This window comes from Aspergillus campestris (genome assembly GCF_002847485.1).
Source record: "Aspergillus campestris IBT 28561 chromosome Unknown P168scaffold_2, whole genome shotgun sequence".
Lineage (NCBI taxonomy): Eukaryota > Fungi > Ascomycota > Eurotiomycetes > Eurotiales > Aspergillaceae > Aspergillus > Aspergillus campestris.
In genome coordinates this window covers 647,015-668,940 of record NW_020194337.1, presented here as the reverse complement: position 1 = coordinate 668,940, position 21,926 = coordinate 647,015, and the positions used below count along the sequence as shown (strand labels likewise).

Sequence of the window (21,926 nt, the reverse complement as noted above, 5' to 3'; positions counted from 1 at the left end):
AATATCTTATTATCTTATATTTATTTATGATCATTTTATACTCTTTACTCCGCCATCTCACAGACTTGTCATCCCCCACCCCGGTCTCCAACTGACATTCATCTCTCTCTCTCTCTCTCTCTCTCTCTCTTCTTCTTCGGATCTTTTAATATTCTCTACTTTTCTCCCCTTTTCATTTCATCTTGTTTCTTCTTTCCTCTCACTCACTCTTCTACTTCCTTCATCATTTCTCTTCCTTTCCCTTGCTACCCTGACCTTTCTGGTGGAGACCCCATAGTATTGGATCGCCACTGATCTACTTATCACGGTCCCCTCCCTCGTCTCTCATCTGGGGTTGACCTGGTTCAACAACCTTGTGACGACCGATTGGTATCATTCCTTTTGATGCCCCTCCTTCTATATATCTTTCTTTTGCGACCCATCCCACCAGTGGTCGCCAAAATACAAAGAGTTCATTTTCTTCACCTTCCGGTCAGTCATCTCCCCACCGTCCTCGTGATAACACTCCGGATCGGCATTGACTCAACGCTAGCAGTGATATTCTCCGTCCCTTTCCCAGGCTGTTTGGTACTGAAAGCAGCTCCCTGGATCCCCCTCCTCACCCGGCCGGAAGGACGTTTCCAACATGTCCGCCACCATGGCCAACGACGATATGTTCTCCACGACCATCTCTATGTATCGGGACTATTTCATGGATCAGCACTCCCATCTCTCGGAGTCGGAACGCAATCAGCTGTGGAGCCAACGTTTGAGCTCCTTCATCCCGACGACGGCCTCGTCGTCCAGCTATCGCCCGGTTCCCGGCTCGGACTTCCTCGACCTTGACGCCTCGCCATGCGAGAAATCTGGGAAACGGACCCGCCAGGAAACCCCCCGGACTCTCCCGGTCTCTGGTCCTCCGCCAACAAAACGACGAGTCACCGTACGTGATTGATCCTTGGTCTTTTGCTCCCGTCCAGTCTCCCGTCTCTGCCCACCCTGTTCCTGTTGAGCTAGCACATCCACTGTTCTCTTCTCTTCACTCGCGCCAACGGTCCCTGGATTGACAATTGGCAGACTCCGGAACCCCCAGTGACCGTTGACCTGACCCGTGACCTATCGCACTCGTCTTCCCCGGCCGCCCCCCAGATCACCCGAAAGGTATCTCGATCGGCGTCGCGCAAGGAAGGCGTCGCGTCTTCTATGGGTCTCGGCTCCACCTCCCGGCACAACATTTCTATGGTCCGCTCGCAGAGCCAACAGACCCCGGTGTCCCACCAACATGCCGCCGTCGCCGCCATGATGGGCCAGCGACAGTTCGTGGGATCCCAGCGGCCCCAACGTCGCCTGGACCATGTGAACGAGTACTCCCCGTCCGAATATGCTCGGCGCTATCTGGACGGACCCCAGAGTCAGGCGGGCATCTCGGCGCTGTCCATGACGCTCGCCGCGGACCCCACGGTGACTGGACTCCAGCAACCCCATCCGCAGCCGGATCCGCAGCATCTGGGGACCGGATCTGAGCTGCTGACCGACTTGTCCGGCCTAGGTTCTACCTCGATGGGCGATCTCGCGGTCCCTCCGGCCTCGAGCGCCATCGCGATGAGCCGAAGCCCGACCACGGACTCGTTGTGTGGTGGCATGGGCATGATGAGGTGCGACTCGTCCGGTCCCAGTGTGGGATCTGGCTTCCCCTTCCCCTGTGCCTCCGATTTCTCCTCCACTACCCCCCCCGTGAACGTTCCCTTCATCAACCCGTTCACAACACAGCCCTGTGGCTCGCAGGCTGCGTTCCCCTACCACGAACCCTCCCCCCTGTCTCAGTTCTCGTGCTCTGCCCCTCCCACCACATCCTTCCCACCCTCCATGCCTGCAGTTCTCTCGTCCCCGGCGCCGGAAATGAAGCACTCCATGTCCACGGAGAGTGACAGTTCATGTCTGTCACAGCCCTCTCGGGCGGCACGGCGGACGCAGGAGCAGATCGCACAGGGCACACGCCCCATCGCCCCAAAGATGGAGGCGCAGCACAGCTCCCCGCCGAAGACGGGCGAACAGCACAAAATGATTCGCATCTCGTCCACGGACGGGATACCGAAAGAAGTGGCTGCCATCCCCAAGGCCTCCGTCCAGCGGCCTCCGCGCCCCAAGACCTACTGCGATCTGTGCAATGACCAGCCCGATGGCTTCCATGGGGAGCACGAGCTGCGCCGACACATCGAACGGGTGCACGCCGTGATCCGGAAAGTTTGGGTGTGCGTCGACATCTCCCCGGGCAAGACCTTCCTCGCCAACTGCAAGGCGTGTCGGAACGGGAAGCGGTACGGCGCCAACTACAACGCTGCCGCTCATCTGCGTCGCACCCATTTCAACCCGTGCCAGCGCGGCCGGGGTGGTCGGGGCAAAGACAGCGAGAAGCGGGGCGGCAAGGGCGGTGGAAACCACCCGCCCATGGACGTCCTCAAGCACTGGATGGTCCAGAAGGAGGAGATCGTGCTCGAAAATGCGCAAAGCTACATGGACCAAGACCTGGCCGGGGACGACCTGGCCGTCGCTCCGTCCACCGAGGTGGAGGAGTCCTTTGGCAGCGTTTCGACGTCTCAATCGACCGATCCGGGCCTCGCCCTTCCCCAGCTGGATCAGTCTGCTCTGATGAGCGACTACGAGGCCTTTTCGACAGGCTTCCCCATGATGCCCATAGACTCGGCGTCCCTCGATGTCCCGTGCTACTTTGACTCGCACGCGCTCCCCCCTGCGATCGATTCGTATGTGTGATTTTATACTGTTGTCTGTTTATATATTAGACTTCTCATGACCCCGGAGCTTCTGGTTACCTTTTCTTCTTCTTTTCGTCTCTTTTCTTTCGACTTTCCTTTTTCTCTTTCGATTTTATACTTTTTATCATTCTTGTCCATTTCTTTCCCCTTTTCTCCTGCATAATATTTCCACCCTCGTCATTACAATGCGCTTTTTGCTTCTTCTATTTATTGGTTTATTATTTCCTTTTTCCTTTCTTTCTGTGCATGGGTTGTTTGCCTTATGATTCTTTCTGCTCCGCGGGATTACTACATTTGTTTCTTTCTCGTACATCTTTTGTTCTTTTGTCTTTTACTTGAACTTGTAACGGACCGAGGCCGAACCAGCCGGCCTCGAGATACCCGTTGCAGGCGATACGACATAATGTGTGATGATCAGCAGTCTTCAGCCAGACTCTAATTTATGAATGTATTGATTTGGATACAGCAACAGCAAGCCCATTCTGAAGTGGGATCGATCATATGATTGATACTTTCCACCTCCGCGCCAGGTTGAACAAGATACAACGGTGTGTCTCCGTACGTAGGGCGGTGTTGAGAGGCAGGTAAGCCGGTAACATCAGCAAGGGCCGTCATAGCAGCGGTGAGCTAGCTGCTCGTGGGGTGATCCTGTGCTGTGCTTGACAGTTCCTTCCATACAGGGATCGGGATGGATATTGTGGACTCCCACGAGCAGGGTGGAGACCCCGAGAGAGGGGGGTGGACAACCAGTCATGATGGAGTCGGGCACCGTGCAAGGTGCCGTCCATGGGTGTCCATGGCTGGGCGTTTACTAACACCCTATTTCCGCCGAACTCACGCTTGTGGTAGGGGGCAGGGCCAATGATGTGGCCACTGCCCACTAATGAGCCCAAATCGCCGTGAGCTGGCGTGGCTGGTGTTTCCCCACAGACGGAACTCGGCGGTTTGCACTTCTATAGGGCTGGACTGATGTGGCGGAGAGAAAGCGCACGAGCACATGACTTGTGTATTGTACTGTAACGACAATACCACTCCACGGGTCAGTTGAACCCGAGATTGACTCTCATAGGATGAACGGATGATTTCTATAGCCGAATTTCGAATTCTAATGATGTATTTCTTTCTTACTATCCTTGGAGATTCTATCCATATGTATAGTGTTGTGAGAAGAGTAAGAAAAAGCATGGCTGCGGAATCATACCGAGACCCGTAATACCGAATAGTAATACCGAGTACCGCATCCCCTTGATTAGTACTAATAGTATTGATTGTTGACGGCCTCAGTCCACTCCGCCCTGACATCGAAGTCCAGACCTTTTCTCTTTTTCCTTTTCCCTTCTTGTCCTTCTCTTTCCTTTTTGATCTTCTTTCATTGTTTCATTTGATTCTGGACTAAAGAATTCTATTGCTCTTCCCTTCTGGACCACGGTGGGTGCTTCTTATCCATCCTCTCTTCCCTCCAACAAAACTAACGGGCGAATTAAGTTAATCTAGTGGTTCTTGTCCCCTTTCAGAATTCCTGCTGCCTATTCCCTCTCTCCCCTTCTCTTTTTTTTCCTTTTCCCCCCATCACCACTCTCCGTCCTATTTTCCCTCGACCCGTTTGAACTTGGCATTCTTTAGGTACGTCTCAGCTCCCCTTGTTATTGGTGCTTGGCTGGTCGCAATCGGGGCTCTCGCTTCAATTCGCTGGTTCCTCCGCGAGATTGTTGTTGATTATTATAACTCCGATTTGACCCTCATTCCTCCCTCTCATCTTCTCGATTTGAATTGACTGCACATCGATCCATGTGGCTTACTCCTCGTTTCAATTCTGCAGATCCCGTCGCGCAACCATGAGTGCCCAAGGATACTACAACGGACCGCCGCCGCCTCCCCAGGCGTAAGTGTCGCAGCGCGAACACCCCCCTCCCGGCCCGCCGTCTCCTCTTACCCCCCGCTTGACCATCCCCATGCACGTCGCAATTGGATCGTGGATCTCGGACCGCTTGAGTTTGTTTCATACTGCATCTGACCCCGGCCTATTGGGGAGCAATCGTCGTGCGATTGTCTCCATCTGTCGGCCGCGATCGGACGACGAGTGACATGGGGACTGGCGGCTCTTTTTTGAACATCCGTTGCGTTGGCGCAGGGCGCTAACTCGCGTTTTATATTTAGATATCCTCCTCAGGGCGGCTATCCTCCTCCCCAGGGCGGCTATCCTCCCCAGGGTTACAATTACCCTCCCCCTCAGCCTCAGGGCTATCCTCCTCCTCAGGTGTGTTGCGACTCTAAACCCTACACCTTACTGCTATACGCATCAACGAAAAGGCTCTTGGACAACCCACGGATTATATAATTGTAAACAACACTGACGAATGCCATTAGATGCAATACCAGCAACAACCGCCCCCGCAGAAGAAGGACCGTGGATGCCTTGGTGCCTGGTAAGACGATATTATTTTCTTTTATTTCCCCGCGAGGAGCTCCCCTTTCGCTGACTCCCGTGTCTTCAGTCTGGCTACGCTCTGCTGTTGCTTCCTCTGCGAGGAGACCTGCGAATGCTGCTTTGACTGCATCGAATGCTGTGAGATGTGCTGAGCGGAACATCCTTCCCTCTATGAGCGAACGTACGACCTCGATGAAATGTTAACCTCGATTCCTCGTCCGGCGGTTTGAAGGTTGAGCGGTGCGCCGGGAAGCACCTGGAAGGCGGACGTTAGTCCATACACAATCCTTTGATGTCTCATCTTCCGCACTCATTCTCCTATGTTTCGCTGGCACGCGACTTTTCCCTAATGCTTTTTTATCATTCTCTTCTTTTTTCCACCGCTTTGGTACGGCTTATGGAATAGGTTTCTGTTTGGGTTTGATTATTATTCTTACCAATATTATTATTGTATTTCAAGCAGAAGGACTTGAGGTCAAGGGAGTTCCTTTTTTTTTTTGTGTTCTCTTGCTTTGCGACACCTTCAAACATGGCGACTCTAGATGTTTAATACGACTCTACGGAGTAGATGTTTTTAAAGGTGCAATCGTGATAGATGGAGCTGTTGAGGATCTGCGGGTGGAGTCGCCCCATGGGTCAAGATATGCGAACTTCTTGGCGATCAATCTCATTACCCGGATAGATAGTGATTGGCCAGCGTTGGACTGTGATTCCCAGTCCGCAGCAGAGTAATTCGGATCTTACTCCGACCTCAACTAATCCGACCAGTGAGTGACCTGTTATGCTGGTCCCCAAGGCCGCCGAGAACGACTCGGAAATTTCGTTCGGTTAATAAAGCCCGGATACTTGCCGACGGACAAATTCTCCGTGTAGTTTTCCCGTCTCCCCTCCTATGTTTCTTCTACTATGGCAATGGCTCGGTAAAATTCCTGGCTCGTCTTCTCCGCTTAAACAGCTGACATGAAGCTATGTCATCCAATTGGAAAAGACCACTTGATATTAAGTCTTGGAAGCATACCGGGACACGCTTACCCCACATCTACTCCTCAGGAGATCTTCCAGAAGGGGAAAGGCCCCGCCTCGCACTGGGGATGCCCGTACCTGAGAAAATGAGTTCCCACAAGAACATGCATCGTCTTTGGGTTTCCCGGGAATGCTAGCTCGATTGTGGGATAGTATAGCTACTGTCTGCGGAGGGATGGGGGGGCTATATAAGATTGAGTGGGCCGTCCAGGCAACCCTGGAGGGGAGAATTGTAGGGTTCCGTCAAGTATCGTGATAATAGATCGCCCTTTAGCCCAGGATGATCCGTGATTATCTTCTTCTGTCTTTGCTGGCCGTGTGCGGCGCAGCTGTGAAGATCTCTGTTGCTTCGGAGGGGGGGAATGCGACGAGTAACCTGCAATATGGTATTATGGAGGAGGTAACTATCCACAAACACAATTTGGGATCCATTCAAGCTGACATTAGGGCTGTCCAGGAAATCAATCACTGCGGCGACGGCGGCCTCTACGCAGAGCTGATTCGCAATCGCGCTTTCCAGGGCTCGACCATGTACCCTGCTAACCTGGACGGCTGGGCGCCAGTCGACGACTCCCTCCTGGCCCTCAGTACCCCGAGCGTGCCCCTATCCGCTGCGCTGCCGACCTCGGTCAACGTGAAGGGGTCGAAGGGCACCGTGGGTCTCACCAATGTGGGGTGGTGGGGCATTGAGGTCAAAGAGCAGAAGTACACGGGCTCGTTCTACGTCAAAGGTGCCTACAAGGGTGTCTTTACGGCCTCGTTGCAGTCGAACACGACGGGTAAGGTGCTGGCGAAAACTAAAATCAAGTCGAAAAGCGTTGGTGATGCGTGGACGCAGCATACTTTTACGCTGAAGCCCAAGGCGGCGGCGCCTGATGCTAAGAATACCTTTTCGCTCACGTTTCATGCGGGTGTGAGTGGATGGACCTCTTTATGGTGAGAGATGGCATGTACTGACTGTTGTAGGGAGCGGATGACGGATCGCTGGACTTTAATCTTATTAGTCTTTTCCCGCCGACGTGGAATGATCGTCCTAATGGGCTTCGCATTGATCTGATGCAGGCTATGAAGGATTTCGGACCGGTGCGTGCCCTGTTATCTGTTATTGCGAACTCTGACTGATGTGGAATAGAAATTCCTGCGCTTCCCAGGTGGCAGTGACCTCGAGGGTAGCACCCTCGAAGACCGCTGGAAGTGGAACGAGACCATCGGCCCGCTCACGGATCGTCCCGGCCGCGCCACGGCCTGGGGATACCAGCAGACGAGCGGCATCGGTCTGGTGGAGTACATGGAGTGGTGCGATGATCTGGAACTTGAACCGAGTATGTGTCTTTCCCGTTCCAGAACTGCATCTCTTCAGGGTAAAGGAACATGCTAACCCATTCAGTCCTCGCCGTCTGGGCCGGCCTCACCCTAGACAAGCATGTCATCCCCGAAGCCGAGCTCGGCCCCTACATCGACGACGCGCTCAACGAGCTAGAATTCCTGATGGGCGACGCCGACACCGAGTTCGGCGCCCTCCGCGCCTCCCTCGGATATCCCAAGCCGTGGAAACTCCGGTACGTCGAGATCGGCAACGAAGACAACCTCAACGACGGTCTAGAGTCGTACATAGAGTACCGCTTCCAAGCATTCTACGACGCCATCAAGGCCAAGTACCCCGACATGATCATCCTGGCCTCGACTGTCGATATGGAGCTCACCGGTGACGCGGGCGGCGACTACCACCTCTACGATACGCCAGACAACTTGACCGTGCGGTTCAACTTCTTCGACCAGTATAGCCCAAAAAATCCGATTCTGCTCGGTGAGATTGCTGCGACGGAGTTTAATAACGGGAAGGGCATCGACTGGGATGATAAGAACTTCGCGCTGTATCCGTGGTGGATTGCGACTGTTTCCGAGGCGGTTTTCTTGTTGGGTGCTGAGCGGAATGCGGATAAGATTATTGGGACTACTTATGTATGACCTCCCCCCCAAACCAACGATTGGGAATTCCCCTCCAGCTCTCGGAGCTACGGCTGACAAGTGGACAGGCTCCCTTTTTCATGAACCTCAACGATTGGGAGTGGTCCCCGACCTTCATTTCCTTCAATGCGGACTCGGCGCAGACTGCCCTTTCCACGAGCTGGCATCTCTACAAGGTAAGTCTTCCCTCATTACCCTCTCCGACCAGAACGGAATTAGACATAAGTACATGAGACTCATATCAAGCTACAGTTATTCTCCGAATCCCACATAACAAACACCCTCCCAACAACCTCAGAAACCGAGTTCGGACCCCTCTACTACGTCGCCGGCCTCGACAGCGCCACCGAATCGCACATCTTCAAGGCCGCCGTGTACAACAGCACCGAGCCCGTGCCGGTGTCGCTCACCTTTGAGGGTGTCAAGGCGGGCAGCCCGGCCGAGTTGACCGTGCTCACTGCGCCTGATGCGTTCGCCATGAATGAGGTTGGGGCCCCGAATTTGGTGGATTCGAAGGTCAAGACTGTAAAGGCTGGTAAGGGAGGCGCGTTTGAGTTTGAGCTGCCTGATTTGAGTATTGCCGTGTTGAAGACGACTTAAATCCAGTAGATTCTTTGCTTGAGAAGCGCGGCTGGTTGCTGTTCTTCTGGGCTTGTTCTGGCTAGAATTGGGTTTGTGGTGCATGGAACTGCGAATATACTACCCTGTATAATCATTCAAATCTCAGAATCTGTAATCAGTTGCACGACCCTTGCATGTATCTTACTGCATCAAATCGAATCATCATTCGGCGATATAGAATAGTGACTAAGCAGATATCACATGACCCGAATTATGCGGCCCGCCCGAATCAGACCCCAGTCGGCGGCGAGTTCAAGCGGCGGGGAGGCCGATGCATAAGTTATACATTCATTGATTCCCTTCAATTTCTCTCTCATCTTCATCTTCATCTCCTTTCTTCTTCTTCCTCTCTCTCTCTCTCCTCTCTAGTACTCTCCAGTTTAGGTGTTTATTCTCCACATCCACCCACAACCATCCTCCTCTTCCCCATCCCATCCATCCCCTTATTAAACGCCACCAACCTCGGATTTATCCCAAGACGGGGGATCACAGCATCCCATCGTCCTACCTACCAATATCGATCGCCCAGGTTCCAGAGCCTCGGATTTGCCACATCCCCCCACCATTCTTTTGGCTGAGATCACGTACACTTCCGTTCGTGCGGGGGGTGGTGGAAGGCCAAAGCTGCGGGGGTGACCTTTGCGAACTGACCTTTGCAGAGCCAAGATCTGATCTCCGAAACGTGGACGTGGACATTGATTTTCCCGGACTGTACGATACTTGGGCTGTACGATTGTGTCATCATCCCGGGCGGGAATCTGCAGCTTCCTGGGAGGGGTTTTATTTTTGATCTTTTTCTCTTTACTTTTTTTTTTTTTAACTCGCGCTTTTTTCTTTCTTTTTATAATATATTCACCAGCCGGCAGCGTGCGGAATTTCAAGTGACGGGTCTTAGTGACGGACTCAAGTGACGGCGCCGAGCGCTGCTGGAATGTCTGGAAGTGAGTCCTCCAACGCATTACCGATCCCCGCCAACCCTGGGTCATGCAACGTTCCGGGATCATCGCTGTCGCGCCCGCTCGATCCAAATATATCTCGTCAGATGTCGCACTTCGCCCACGAGGGGACAGCCACCTCCCCGGACGACCCACGTCTGACCGCCACCGCGGCCATCGCGGCACCGTCTTTATCCACAGGACCCCGCGACGGTGAGGCTCCCCTCGAATATGGAGTCGACTCGACGGACGCCGGCCTTTCCGCGCTAATGGCGGTCCCACACTACCCCCAACTCGCACCCCCTCGTCGCACCGTGCTGTCCGTGTCCGAGCTCGTCAATGCCGTCATGGAGCCGGACACCTACTTCCGGCATGGAGATGCGCCCTCCGACCCCGCGCCGCCGCCGCCAACCTCCTCGTCTCCCCCGGCCGAGTTGTACATGTCGGATTCTGAAATGACCGATGTTCTCTCGGATGTAGGCGGCGTGCCGCTGGGCCCGTACCTTGGGAATGATATGAGCACGGGCGGTTTGGTCCACCATGGGACCCTAGGACTTGGCGACGCGGCCTTGACGGACGATAGCGATGACGAGGGCGCCCATGGCTTAATTATGGATTTTGATACACCGGTGGAACGGGCGACTCCTGTCTCCGTGCGCGAGGATGATTCCGACACGCGCGTTTTCTACGGCGGCCAGGAGGATACCGATGTCCGTGGGGAGCGTGGGGGGCGTGCGGAGCGTGCGGACTCTCTGCCGTCCGGTTCGCCTGTGATTCAACCGTCGGAGGTCGATGTCGGTGATCCGTACAGCGGGTTCGAGGAGGATGATATCATGGCACAGCTGGCGGACGACCAGGGTCTAGGCGAATTCATTGTCGATCATCAATTCCCGGATATGGACATCCACGGTACAAGTATGTATTCATCTGCCATCTGTCCGCCTTGTCTAGTTGGTTACATAATGCTAACCCTATGCAGTACAGGAGCGAAATTTCAACATCGATCAGTTTATCTTCCAGTGGCTGGTTCACTGGTCGAACGGGACGATCCCCAGCATCCCACACTTACGGACGCCGTCGCCGCAAGGTCCGATCTCCAATATCGCGTGCTGGTCACCCCCGGAGAAGACCGTTCGGCCCGCGCGCTATCGCGGAGACTTTTTCGATCTTCAGCCCATCCCCTGGTGGGAAACCCTCCGGGTCAAGCGCTCCGATGCCCGCAAATTCCGCGATCAGGGCTACACCTCCTACCACAACCTGGAATACTCGCAGCACCGGCCGGGGGCGCGGCTGCCGCAGGAGGAGTTCTACTTCCAGGAGAAGTCCATGCACACCAAGTGCAAGGCGACGATCGAACACTTCCAGCTCCGCAATCTCATGTCGGTGCCCGCGTACAACACCGTCCACTTCGCCCACCAGTGCAAGGTATACTCGTGGGTGCCGGGCTACGACGACCTAACCTGCTTGATCGACCTGTCGCAACATCACGCCGAGTCCGCCCTCCAGGGCCGGGTGAAAATCTCCACCATGAAGTCAGCCTGCGATGTGACCATCGCCGGGGGGTTCACAGGGGAGTATGCATTGCGGGCGACAGGCACAGACGGGGCCGGCGTAGACGGCTACGTCACGCAAGACCCCAACGGCATCACCAATCACATCGACATCGTACCGAGCCGCACAAACCGCTCCCCGCAGGGGATATTCGCATCCAACGACCGACACCTACGGGTACTCGACTGCGAAACCAACACCTTCATCACAGACCACGAGCTCTCCCGAGCCATCAACTGCACAGCGACCTCCCACGACGGCCGACTCCGCGTCGTCATCGGCGACTCTCCCGATGCCTGGGTAATCGAAGCCGACACAGGCCGCCCCGTCCACCCACTCCGCGGGCACCGCGACTTTGGCTTCGCCTGCGCGTGGTCCCCCGACATGCGACACATCGCCACAAGCAACCAGGACAAAACCGCCATCATCTGGGACGCGCGCATGTGGCGGGCCCTCGAGAAAATCGAATCCGACGTAGCCGGCTACCGCTCCCTCCGGTTCTCCCCCGTCGGCGGCGGCCCGCGCACCCTCCTCCTCACCGAACCAGCCGACCGCATCGCGATCGTCAACGCCCAGACCTACCAAACCCGCCAAGTCCACGACTTTTTCGGCGAAGTCGGCGGCGCGGATTTCTCGCCCGACGGCTCCACCATCTGGGTAGCCAACACCGACGAGCACTTTGGCGGGTTCATGGAGTTCGAGCGACGGCAGTGGGGCCAGCGGTATGGGCAGGGTCGGCGCGAGATGCCGTGTGAGTGGGCGCGCGAGACGGACCTCGACGATGATGAGCGGTGTGTGCTTAGTGAGCGGGAAAGACAGTTGCGGTTTTTGTGGAATTGGAGTGAGGACGAGTATGAGGGGTTGTTGGTGTAGATATATTTACTTTTTTTTTTTTTCACTTGTGTTTTTCTTTGTTTATCTTTTATTTTCTTCGGTGCTGCGGGCGGTATGTGTTTTATGATACCATTTGTTATTATTATTATTATCCATCTATATATATGAGCAGATCAACATATTCATGGCTCAGTGGGCCTACTTGGGTCGTCTTTACTTACACACACTGTATAGTATCGTCAGTATAATTCCATAGCGAGAGCATCCTCATAAGTTGCCCCACAGGAGGATTCGCCGGGCCACACTATTGTGACCTACTTTACTACTATGGTAGTAAATACCCCAGCAAGGGAAGAAAGTGCAGTCCCACCAGACTAATAAATATCACCATCATCATCATCGCCACTGTACATGTACGGAAGTACCCCATATTAGAATACTCCATATGGATGCTCCATATTAGGCACCACCATAATACCCAGTCAGGCTGGGTAGACGTCACAGATAGACAAAACAAGTGGCGGTGCAGCCCCACTTGATCGGAGATCTACCTACCTTGCCCCTCTTCAGCATCATATAAATACCCCTCATCCTCATTTCTATCCTGATCCTTATCCTCATCCTTATCCTCATCCCTGGGTACTAGGTAACAAACAAACAACTCACCAACTCAAGTCACAAACCATCCCAAGAACAACCCCAAAAAAAAAGAAACCACCAAAATGGATTTCCTCCACGACGCCATCAAAAAACACACCTCCTCCGGCGGTAACGGTAACGACAGCGACGACGAATTCAACCCCGCCCTCTCCCACGCGCAGTCCTCCGATCCCAACGACAGCACCTCGCGCGAACTCTTCTCCCAAGCCCTCCAGTTCATCAAGTCCCGCAAATCGTCCTACCAGGATACCTCCTCCTACGACATCGACGAGTCGCACATGGTGCAGTCGCATCAGGCGCTTTACGGGGGGAGCGGGGAGAGCGCGAGTTACTATCAGGGCGGTGACATGGGGGAGCAGTATGGTGGATCCCATCAGCAGCAGGGGGGAGGGGGTGGAGGACACAATGATTCGGATTCGTTGGGTGCTGGGGCGGCGATGCAGGCGCTGAAGATGTTTACTTCTGGGGGGGGAAGTAGCTCGGAGGGAGGCGGCGGAGGAGGGAGTATGGATAAGAATGCGTTTATTGGGATGGCGATGGCGCAGGCTGGACGGCTTTGGGAGGAGAAGAATAGTTCTGGGGGGGTGGTATGTTCATCTTTTTTTCCCTGACTTTTTTGGGAGATATGTGCTAATATGGATTGTATAGTCCGGCGATAAACAATCCGCCGTCAACAAAGCCGCGGAAATGGCGCTCAAGATGTACATGAAGTCTAACGGGGGTGGGTTGGGAGGCACGGGTGGACCTAGTGGGTTGTTGAGCTTGGCGGGGAAGTTTTTGAAGTAGTTTACTATGTACATACTTTTTCTTGATTTGAATTACTAGGTGATGTTTGTGGAAATGGGGGATGGAAACGCGTCCGAAATGATGAAATTGATGATATTCAATGTTTGAAACAGAAGAGAAACAGGATTATAGTTAACTTTATAGGTGCTTTGAAAGTCCTCTGTAAGTACAGTGAGTACTTTAGAAGATCTTCTCGGGGTACTTTGAGAAATCCGATATAGTTACTTTTAGAGACTCCATGGCTGATCTGAAAGTCCATACGCAGGTACACTGGAGGGGTCTATCTAGATACTTGTCGCAATTCTCGAAGCGCAACAGTGTTATGAAGACTTTCGAGGCCGAGTGATTAAATCCTTCCTACAATACTTTATAGAATCATATACGGACGCTTCATGAAGCTCTATGCATCTGCTTCAATAGGCTTTATGTGATTGCTTTGGAAGTCTTGTACTTCTTGCGGTGGTACAGAATCCCCTATGTGAATATTTCATAGGCTATGTATGAGTACTACAGAGTTAGGGGGTACTGTGTGAGTCTTATACAGACGCTTTGCGATTCCATAATTATAGTATATGATCATCTAGCTTGCATAAGACTAAATCAGTAATTGCAGCCATGTGATCAAACCGCTGAGCAAAGCGAGGATCTACAGCTTGGGGCTGGACAGCCTTATGAGCCGGCTATCAATGTGCATGGTACGGTAGAGTCGGCCTTGCAGGGTGGACAGTGTGATGACTCTTCCTTTTTCGGCGTCAGGTGGATAGGTAGGTGGTCAGTATAGGGCTTGGATGGTTGAGTGTTGGGTAAATGACCCTGTTCCTAGTTTCTTTCTGTCTCTGCGCTTTTATGGGTTTGTTGGCTTACTATGTCTATGGGTTTTCTGTTTCATAACCTAGAGACTCGTTGGAGAATGATAGAAAACTCGGTGACATAGATGTTACGCTTTTTTTCATCACTTTCGTTATACGGCCTACTCGAACGATATGTATACTTTGAACAATCTATGATCTAACAATGGGTATGCACGATGCCAACTACCAAATACCAACCATCTACACGAAGAAATAAAAAGGAATAAAGAAGGGAAAAGAGAAATCAAAAAAGAAAGAAAAAAAAGAAAAAAAGAAAGAAAGAAAGAAAGAAACGAAAAGAGGTGAAAATCACCAATCATCATCATCATCCCGCTTCCCCTGCATCGCACTCTGTCGCTGTCGCAGCGCCTCCGCCAATCCTCCAGCGAGAGCACTGTTCGGCGTCGCCCGTCCGGATCCGCTTGGTGACTCCTGCGAGTTCATGCTCACTGCGCTGTCGCGCGGGGCGGGTGGAGGCGCCGGGGCCGTCTTGCGGCCCGCCATGTTGGGTCGCTTGGCTGGCGGGGCCGGGGGCGTTGGCTTGGCCTTGGCTGCGGCTGCTGAGGCAGCGCCGTTGGTGGACGGCACCGGACTGGCTCGCGCAACCGGCGGCGGAGGGGGCGGCGTGGGTTTCGGGGTCGGGGCAACTTGCTCTTCGAGGTAGGCCTCTGGCGTCCAGCCTTGGGCGGATGTTGTGGGGTTCATGCAGAGCCACCAGCCTGGTCACTATTAGCCTTACTATTGCATTTCTATGGGGATAGAGAAGAACATACCGTTGGCTTCCTTCGACATGATCTGCACGATTTCACCGGCGCGGATATCCAGTTCATTGGCCTGGCCGCTGGTAAAATCGTACAGCACCTTGGCGGTCGCCTTCTTTGGGGCCGGGGGGCTCGCCGGCGGAGGCGGCGGCGGTGCTCTCATAGACCCGGACGAAGGAGTGCGCGCGTGGGACGCAGCGACGGCGGCCACGGGTTGTGGTACTGGTCGGGGTGCAGGCGCAGGGGCAGGTCGGGGCGCAGGTGCAGCTCGGGGCGTGGGTTGGGGCACAGGCTGGCGTGCCGGAGCGGGTCGAGACGCCAGCTTCGATGGGCCGCCTCCTGGACCGCCCGGACGGAGGAGCTTTCCTTTGGTCACGGGCCGCGCGGCCACTTGTTTCCCTCGGGGAGTGGGCTTGGACACAGAGCTGGGAGGCTCTCCGGCACTCGTGTGGATCGTGTGGCTCTTGTACGTGTCGACTCGCCCGACGTTCGGGTCTTTGACGACCTTCACGACAGCCAGCTTGCCGGGCTTCTTGTTGTATTCGATGTTATCCGAGATCTTCAGGTTCAACTGCCCGCGCAGGGCGTTGGTGAGATGGGTGAAGAACTCGGTCTTGAAAACGCAGTTCAGGAGGGGATCAGGCTCCTGCGCCCCAATCACCAGCGAGAACCAATCGTCCTTCAAGTTGGATGTGCTGACCGACTTGATAGCCCCGATGGGCACCGTTCGCTCCGAGGAAATCTGCAGCTGGTTGTTGACGATGTTTTGCGCCACGATGTATACATGGCGGGGTGTCTAACCGGTTAGCCAAAGTTGCGACGCAGCGCTATAAGGAACACTTCACATGGAACCTACCAAAACCAAAATCCGAGGTTCGGGCTTGCTGGATCGTCCGAATTTGGATATCAAGATCTCTGCACGGCAAGAGAAAAGGATAGGCTCCGACCCTAAATCTGTTAGCTGCTGCTATACACACACCGATCATGCGACATACCGATGCCTGCACCGTTGCGGATCATCTCGCCCGGTCCACCTTTGTTCCCCAGACCCAAATAGTCCCCGAGGAACCGTCGCGAACCGAGGATACTCATCCTCCGGCGCTCCTTGCGCCCCTGGAGCACCTTGTGACCTTGGTCGCGCAACTTGAGAAGCTCAAGCCCACCGGTCATGCGGCGCCAGAAGCGCTGGATCCGAATGGCACACTCCGTCCGGTAACGGAGGTAATTGCGCCACGCGCGTTGGATCCGAATGGCCATGCTATGCCAGTACTTGTCACGCATCGCCTCCAGGGCGAACAGCGTCTCCGGGGTCTTGACGAACACTTTGGTAACACCGATCTGGAACTCCTCCGACGGGATTCTGGTATCCTTGAGGATCTGACGAGCTCCAGATTCTGCGTCCCCGGTCCACGTGTAATCGCCCGCATACGACGTCTTGGGAGACAGGAGATAGAACCGCTCCACGAACTTGTCGAAGGTTTGACGGTAGGCGAAGCCAGCCCGGCGAATCCGCACGTTCTCCTGCAGACCCAGGTATTTGATCTGGTGCAGAACATTGCCGACATTGAACTCCTTCGGGGCCTTATTGTCATTGGGCTTGATTGTCCGGATATAGGACGGCTGGGCCTTCATCAGGGTTGTCACCAGGTCGTTGGCAGAGGCCTTGATCTTGTCGCTAGCCGTGGGCGGGCGTCTCTTGTCGTCCTGGTTGACCTGGTTGGGGAAGAGCGTACGGATGAATGGGTTGCCACTCGACCCAACAAGGTTTAATAGATCCTTCAGCAGCTGGTCCTTGTTCTTGTCGGTCATCCCTTCCACGGCGTAGCTGACGTCACCGGCGTAGTGCTTGACGATAAACTGGCCCTGCCGGTTCTCGAAGTTAGGGTTCTGCGACAGGAAGTTCAACCTTCCAACGAACGTGTTGTCCGCGGCACCCGGGTCCGCGTGGGCGGTCGCGCAGGCGTCGTTGAGGGCGGCGAAAACACCAGGAGGACGCTTGTCCTCGATCAGCGAGCAGACAACCTTGTTGTCAAAGTACTTGATCGGAGTCCACTGGATCTGTTCCCGCGCGTACTCGTCTTGTTCGGCCTTGAGCGTCAACTGGATGAAGATCTGCTGCAGCTTCTCATTGACATAGTTGATGCACAGCTGCTCGAAGGAGTTTTTCTCGAAAATCTCGAACCCGTAGATATCCAAGATACCAATCGAGTTGGCGACCGGTTCTCGGGCAGTCAAGGATTGATTGACACGGGCCACGATCCAGTCAAACAGGTTGAAATAGATCGCCTTGGACAAGGCATCCCGTACGGCCAGCGCCTGCGCCGGGTTCAACGGCACTTCATAGATCGAGCCTCTGCGCCCTCCGCGGGCAGTCTCCATAATACGTATCGTAAGCGCTTTGTTGACCTGTTCGGCATCGACCTCGAGAAGGTAGGCGACAAAGTTGACGACGGACTGGTCGGTAATCACCGTTTTGCCTGAGTCGTCCTCGCGAAATTGTACATTTCCAATCCACAGAATCGCAGCCAGCATGCGGAAAACATCATCTTGCTCGGCTTCCGTCATGCCGATGACCCCCATCGCATTCAAGGTGTCTCTGAAATCGGCGGCATCGTCGACGCCGGCGACGTCGAAGCATTTCGATCGGCTGGTGTAGAGGTACGCGTCGGGTGTTTGAAGACCGAACATGTCTGCCTGGTTAGCTTGTGGGCTCACCATAGATAAGGCGCAACCTACCTCGATACTTCTGGGGCGCAGCCTTCGCAAACTGGTAGAAAATGTGGAAGTTCCGTTCGTTTGTGATCTGCCCCACCACTCTCGATTTCTCCAGCAGATAGTTGGTGATGTGAGCACCCACCGGCTCGCCGTTCGCGTTGAACTCCAATTCCAGGTATTTCCCGAAACGAGACGAATTGTTGTTGCGCAGCGTCTTCGCATTACCAAACGACTCGAGCAATGGGTTGGTGGCCAACACCATGTCCTTTGTCATTTGGATGGACGAATCGCCGCCTCCCGACACACTGGCAATGTACTGCATGATGCGCTTCGCGGCCTCTGTCTTTCCCGCTCCCGACTCTCCCGAAATGATCACACACTGGTTATCTTTGTAGGACTTCATGTTGTAGTAGGCGGATTCGGCGACCGCGAAGACGTGGGGCGGGACTTCGAGTCGGTTTTTTCCCTGGTAGGATTCGAGGACGCGGTCGGTATAGATACCCACTGGGGTGTGTTAGACTGTCTGCGCCTGGATCGCCCGTGCGACATTGGGACACTTACAGTCTCGGAACGGGTTAACAGACACCAGCACATGTCCAATATACGTCTGTAGCGCGCCTTCAATTAGTTGTGTTCCGGTTGCGCGAACCCCGCGTACTCACGTAGATCTCGTCATGCTCGAATCGCAACTTCAGGTTATCGTTGATGGCCTCGTTGGAAATCTTGCTGAGCAGCGTAAGATCCGACACGCCAATCTCCTTCTTCTTCGTGGTCTCGAAGACAGCCTTCCTGACCTGGGGCTTTCCCCCGCCTTGTCGACCGTCGCCCACATCAGCGACCGCCTTGGAGCGACCGAAGCGGCTCTTCTTCTCCCCACCACCTACTGGACGACGTGAGTGTCCCTAAGCCAACAAGGTCAGTCAACGGCTCCTCCCAATTAATCCTCGATATCCAGAGAGTCTATCCTCACCATGATTGTTGTTGCCGACTTCCCCGGATTGCGCGTCTAGGCGACAGGATATGCGACCTATGTCGTGTGGGGGGGGTATAGTTTAGGGAGAGGGAATGAACGAGAGAAATAAGCCGCTCATTCACAGAAACGCCCGAAATGAAAGGAAATCAAATCGCAGACCACCGCACGATATCAAAAACGAGCGGAATGGGGGAATGGAGGGGGGAATCGTAAGGAGGAGAAAGAGGAGAAAGGAAGAATGACGACGAAGAGGAGTGGACAACCTAAGAGACCAGGCCAAAACGGACAGATAGTAGGGAGACTACGGTGGACCGACCACTCAGGTCCCGCCGGGGGGGCCTGCGCCACACACGTGTGGCTCCGTTGGGCCCTTTTTTCTCAGGCGCAACGCGCAATCTGCTGCCCAGATTACTAACCTTTGCCTCCAGGGGCAAATCATGATAATAATGATATTATTTTTATTTAGATTCTTTTCGAAGGGATTTTACGAAGCGTGTTATATTGTAGGCTTCCAAATTAACTCTTACAGTGAGATTCTCTCAAGTTCCAGTCATCATCCATTTTTCAGTGGCATCTTACGAAGACAAAAGGCATTCAGGGATAAACCCCAAGTCAGTGCTATAATTAGCGGGTATCAGGCACCCGCCAGGCACTAATTTGGTCCTTCGGGCCCAAAAAGGATCCCGCTACGTCATGCCCGCTTTTCATCCTCCACGCTCCCGTTCACTAGAGACGATCAATGGATGGCCTCGTGGATAATGTCTTGGGCCCCTGTTCAATGGGAGTAGCTAGCCGCTGTAGTATCACCGTGTGTCAATTACTGTGGAGAATCTCATTGGTCAATGCTCAGAACTATGTGTTTTGTGGCGCTTAGAATATATATGTGATGGCGCGTGGTGTATAATTCTATACTTTTCCCTTTGGAAGCCCCCACTGCAGTATATTTCCTGTCGAGAAAGAAAATGACGAACTGATACTCAGGAACAAAAAGATTACTCATGATTGGTATCTTTAGTCCAGAACTGGATCAGTTCTCGCGCGCGCTCCTCCCCAAGATAATCCTGCAAAAGTGCTTGGCCTTGAGTCGTCCGAGCAGCTAGGCCTAAGGCCTTCAAGGAAGGAAACAGGTCACTGAGGATGTTACTTTCATAGAGTGATAGGCTGCGGCGTAGAGAAATATGAGACAACAAAGACAAGCAGTCCGTGGCCGATGCAATTGGAGGTGGAATGCGAGTAAAACTCCGCATATAGTCCTGTATGCAAGGCAACAGAGACGAGCAGACTGCCACAGGAATTATGGGCATCGATGTTGGCAGTGATTCAATCATCCTGATCCACTGTTAGCCGCACAGCAAGGAACTACCTAGACACACACTGACATGACTTGGAGACCCAAGAGTGCGTCTAGTGGACCTTTTCCACTGGCGCTACTGAACGATTCGTCGGATAGAAGGAGAGCGACCGCGGTGTTTGAATGGCTGGAGTGCAATCGGACGAGTCGGGAGATGGTATCTTGCTTGTTGGTAGATTCAAGGGAGGACGGAGAGAGGAGGATAATATCTAGATGCTCTGGACTGGATTCTAGACGGACGGTGAAGTCTGATCCATGCACTTGACGTTCTATCACGCCGTAGTTAACCCAAATACACTGGTCAATGGACAAGACTGACCTTCTAGTCTCGTCCCAGGCAATGTGAGGAGTGGTCCTATCGTCTTCCACAAGGGTCGATTGCGGAGGGAGGAGCAGAATACACCTTGTAAGATGCAGCTGGCTATATTCTCCATGTTCTGCGTGGATGGAAGATACGTGATGCGGTAGATAGCTTTAGAAGTTTGGTAGTATTTCTAAATGGAGAGGAGAGGTAATGCAATAGCCCCGTCGAACAGACAGCCTCAGTCATCCAACACCATCTGCCAACTTTCCCATCCTGCAATATAAGGGTATCCAACACGCAACACAACAATGCAAGTATTTACACTACACTTCCTTCAAGCTCTAACCAGATGACAAGTCGAGGGTTAGATCATGTCACGCCTTTCTAATCTCTGAAGCCAGTCCAGGACTAGTGGAAGCCGATGCTGGCGGACTGACAGAGGGTCCACTGTTACTGGATCCCCCAGGCTGATTCGAAGCAGCCTTTTTGCTCCCTTGAATGACAGCATCTGCCTGTTGCTCGGCAGTCTCACCAAACGAGAAATATGACGCGGCCCACGATAGCCACCCTTGTTGAGGAGCTTCCTTGTGTTCCTCCTCTTCAATCTCCCATGCATCCCGAGGCAGGATGCGGGCCGAAGTCTTGGACAACTCTCCAGACTTGGCCTTCTGCTGCAAAAGTTCCTTCTCCAGAGCAGCCAGACCCCGTCGAGCAGCCTTCTCCGACTCCTCCAGCTCGATCAATCGAGACTCAATATCTTCCCTCCTGGTATTTTCCTTCCTCCGAGACCTCCATGACTCATAGACGATCAACCCACCAGCCACCATGAACAAAAACGCTTCACTGATGAAGTTTGCCCCGGACTCGATGGCTTTGGATTCGGACAGTGGTCGAATGTGGGGTTTGGGAGCCGGTTTCGCAGCCTCCTCCGCCGCCGCTTTCGCTTTCGCAAGGGCCGCTTCCTCCGCCTTGGTTTCTACTTCTGACTTGACCGTGGGTGTAGTCGGTTTGTGTTTTCGAGCTTCCGCCTCGGCAGCCGCTCGCCTCTGGGCAGCACTGGTGTCCCGCACGGCGCCTAGACGGAGGCGCATATCGAATCGGTGCAGAGCCTGCGCCATGGCGACGCACATATTGCGAAACCGCTCATGTTCGCGAGCCTGTCCCTTTATTTGATTCTGGCGGGTGTCAGTCAGCACACGCAACCTGTAGGACAGCCAGGGGCAGACGTACGGCGATCGGCTTGGATAATGTGCGGATCGCGAGAGACGAGAGCTTGAGCGTAAGAGACATGGTGGCAGCAACTGAGAAGCATGACAAGGGAAAGGACAAGAAGTCAAGCTGACGGGGAATCAAGGATCGCCTTCATTAGTCAATCGGACCGCTGACGATCCTGCGTCATGCCGCAGCATTAC

General features: G+C 53.9%; 7 protein-coding genes across 7 annotated transcripts; 5 read left to right on the top strand and 2 right to left on the bottom strand.

The window, feature by feature from the left end:
• Positions 1-625: 625 nt before the first annotated feature.
• P168DRAFT_230925 (uncharacterized protein) lies at positions 626-2,751 on the top strand (the record flags this gene model as incomplete). Its single annotated transcript, XM_024833256.1, has 2 exons — positions 626-922; positions 1,057-2,751. The coding sequence occupies 2 exons, from the start codon at positions 626-628 to the stop codon at positions 2,749-2,751; spliced, it is 1,992 nt and encodes a 663-aa protein (XP_024695718.1).
• Positions 2,752-4,252: 1,501 nt separating this feature from the next.
• Positions 4,253-5,437, top strand: P168DRAFT_88396 (uncharacterized protein). The gene is made up of 5 exons (XM_024842198.1): positions 4,253-4,376; positions 4,573-4,635; positions 4,911-5,010; positions 5,121-5,179; positions 5,249-5,437. Exons 2-5 carry the CDS (start codon positions 4,589-4,591, stop codon positions 5,331-5,333), a joined length of 291 nt encoding a protein of 96 aa, XP_024695717.1. The 5' UTR covers positions 4,253-4,376; positions 4,573-4,588; the 3' UTR covers positions 5,334-5,437.
• Positions 5,438-6,484: 1,047 nt separating this feature from the next.
• P168DRAFT_264070 (alpha-L-arabinofuranosidase A) lies at positions 6,485-8,788 on the top strand (the record flags this gene model as incomplete). The annotated part of the gene is made up of 7 exons (XM_024834841.1): positions 6,485-6,604; positions 6,662-7,121; positions 7,175-7,287; positions 7,337-7,526; positions 7,592-8,166; positions 8,241-8,348; positions 8,425-8,788. The coding sequence occupies 7 exons, from the start codon at positions 6,485-6,487 to the stop codon at positions 8,770-8,772; spliced, it is 1,914 nt and encodes a 637-aa protein (XP_024695716.1). The 3' UTR covers positions 8,773-8,788.
• Positions 8,789-9,673: 885 nt separating this feature from the next.
• Positions 9,674-12,254, top strand: P168DRAFT_264065 (WD40 repeat domain-containing protein). The gene is made up of 2 exons (XM_024834840.1): positions 9,674-10,643; positions 10,708-12,254. The coding sequence occupies exons 1-2, from the start codon at positions 9,725-9,727 to the stop codon at positions 12,150-12,152; spliced, it is 2,364 nt and encodes a 787-aa protein (XP_024695715.1). The 5' UTR covers positions 9,674-9,724; the 3' UTR covers positions 12,153-12,254.
• A 244-nt stretch (positions 12,255-12,498) lies between these two features.
• Positions 12,499-13,684, top strand: P168DRAFT_324563 (uncharacterized protein). The gene is made up of 2 exons (XM_024840859.1): positions 12,499-13,360; positions 13,422-13,684. The coding sequence occupies exons 1-2, from the start codon at positions 12,836-12,838 to the stop codon at positions 13,557-13,559; spliced, it is 663 nt and encodes a 220-aa protein (XP_024695714.1). The 5' UTR covers positions 12,499-12,835; the 3' UTR covers positions 13,560-13,684.
• An 869-nt stretch (positions 13,685-14,553) lies between these two features.
• P168DRAFT_264064 (class I myosin myoA) lies at positions 14,554-19,103 on the bottom strand. Its single transcript, XM_024834839.1, has 8 exons — positions 18,857-19,103; positions 18,549-18,788; positions 18,448-18,493; positions 17,908-18,390; positions 16,167-17,861; positions 16,028-16,119; positions 15,184-15,967; positions 14,554-15,129 (listed from the first exon to the last, which is right to left on the bottom strand). Exons 1-8 carry the CDS (start codon positions 18,857-18,859, stop codon positions 14,720-14,722), a joined length of 3,753 nt encoding a protein of 1,250 aa, XP_024695713.1. The 5' UTR covers positions 18,860-19,103; the 3' UTR covers positions 14,554-14,719.
• Positions 19,104-20,683: 1,580 nt separating this feature from the next.
• On the bottom strand, positions 20,684-21,817 carry P168DRAFT_287612 (OPA3 family protein). The gene is made up of 2 exons (XM_024836610.1): positions 21,745-21,817; positions 20,684-21,689 (listed from the first exon to the last, which is right to left on the bottom strand). Exons 1-2 carry the CDS (start codon positions 21,802-21,804, stop codon positions 20,889-20,891), a joined length of 861 nt encoding a protein of 286 aa, XP_024695712.1. The 5' UTR covers positions 21,805-21,817; the 3' UTR covers positions 20,684-20,888.
• Positions 21,818-21,926: the final 109 nt, after the last annotated feature.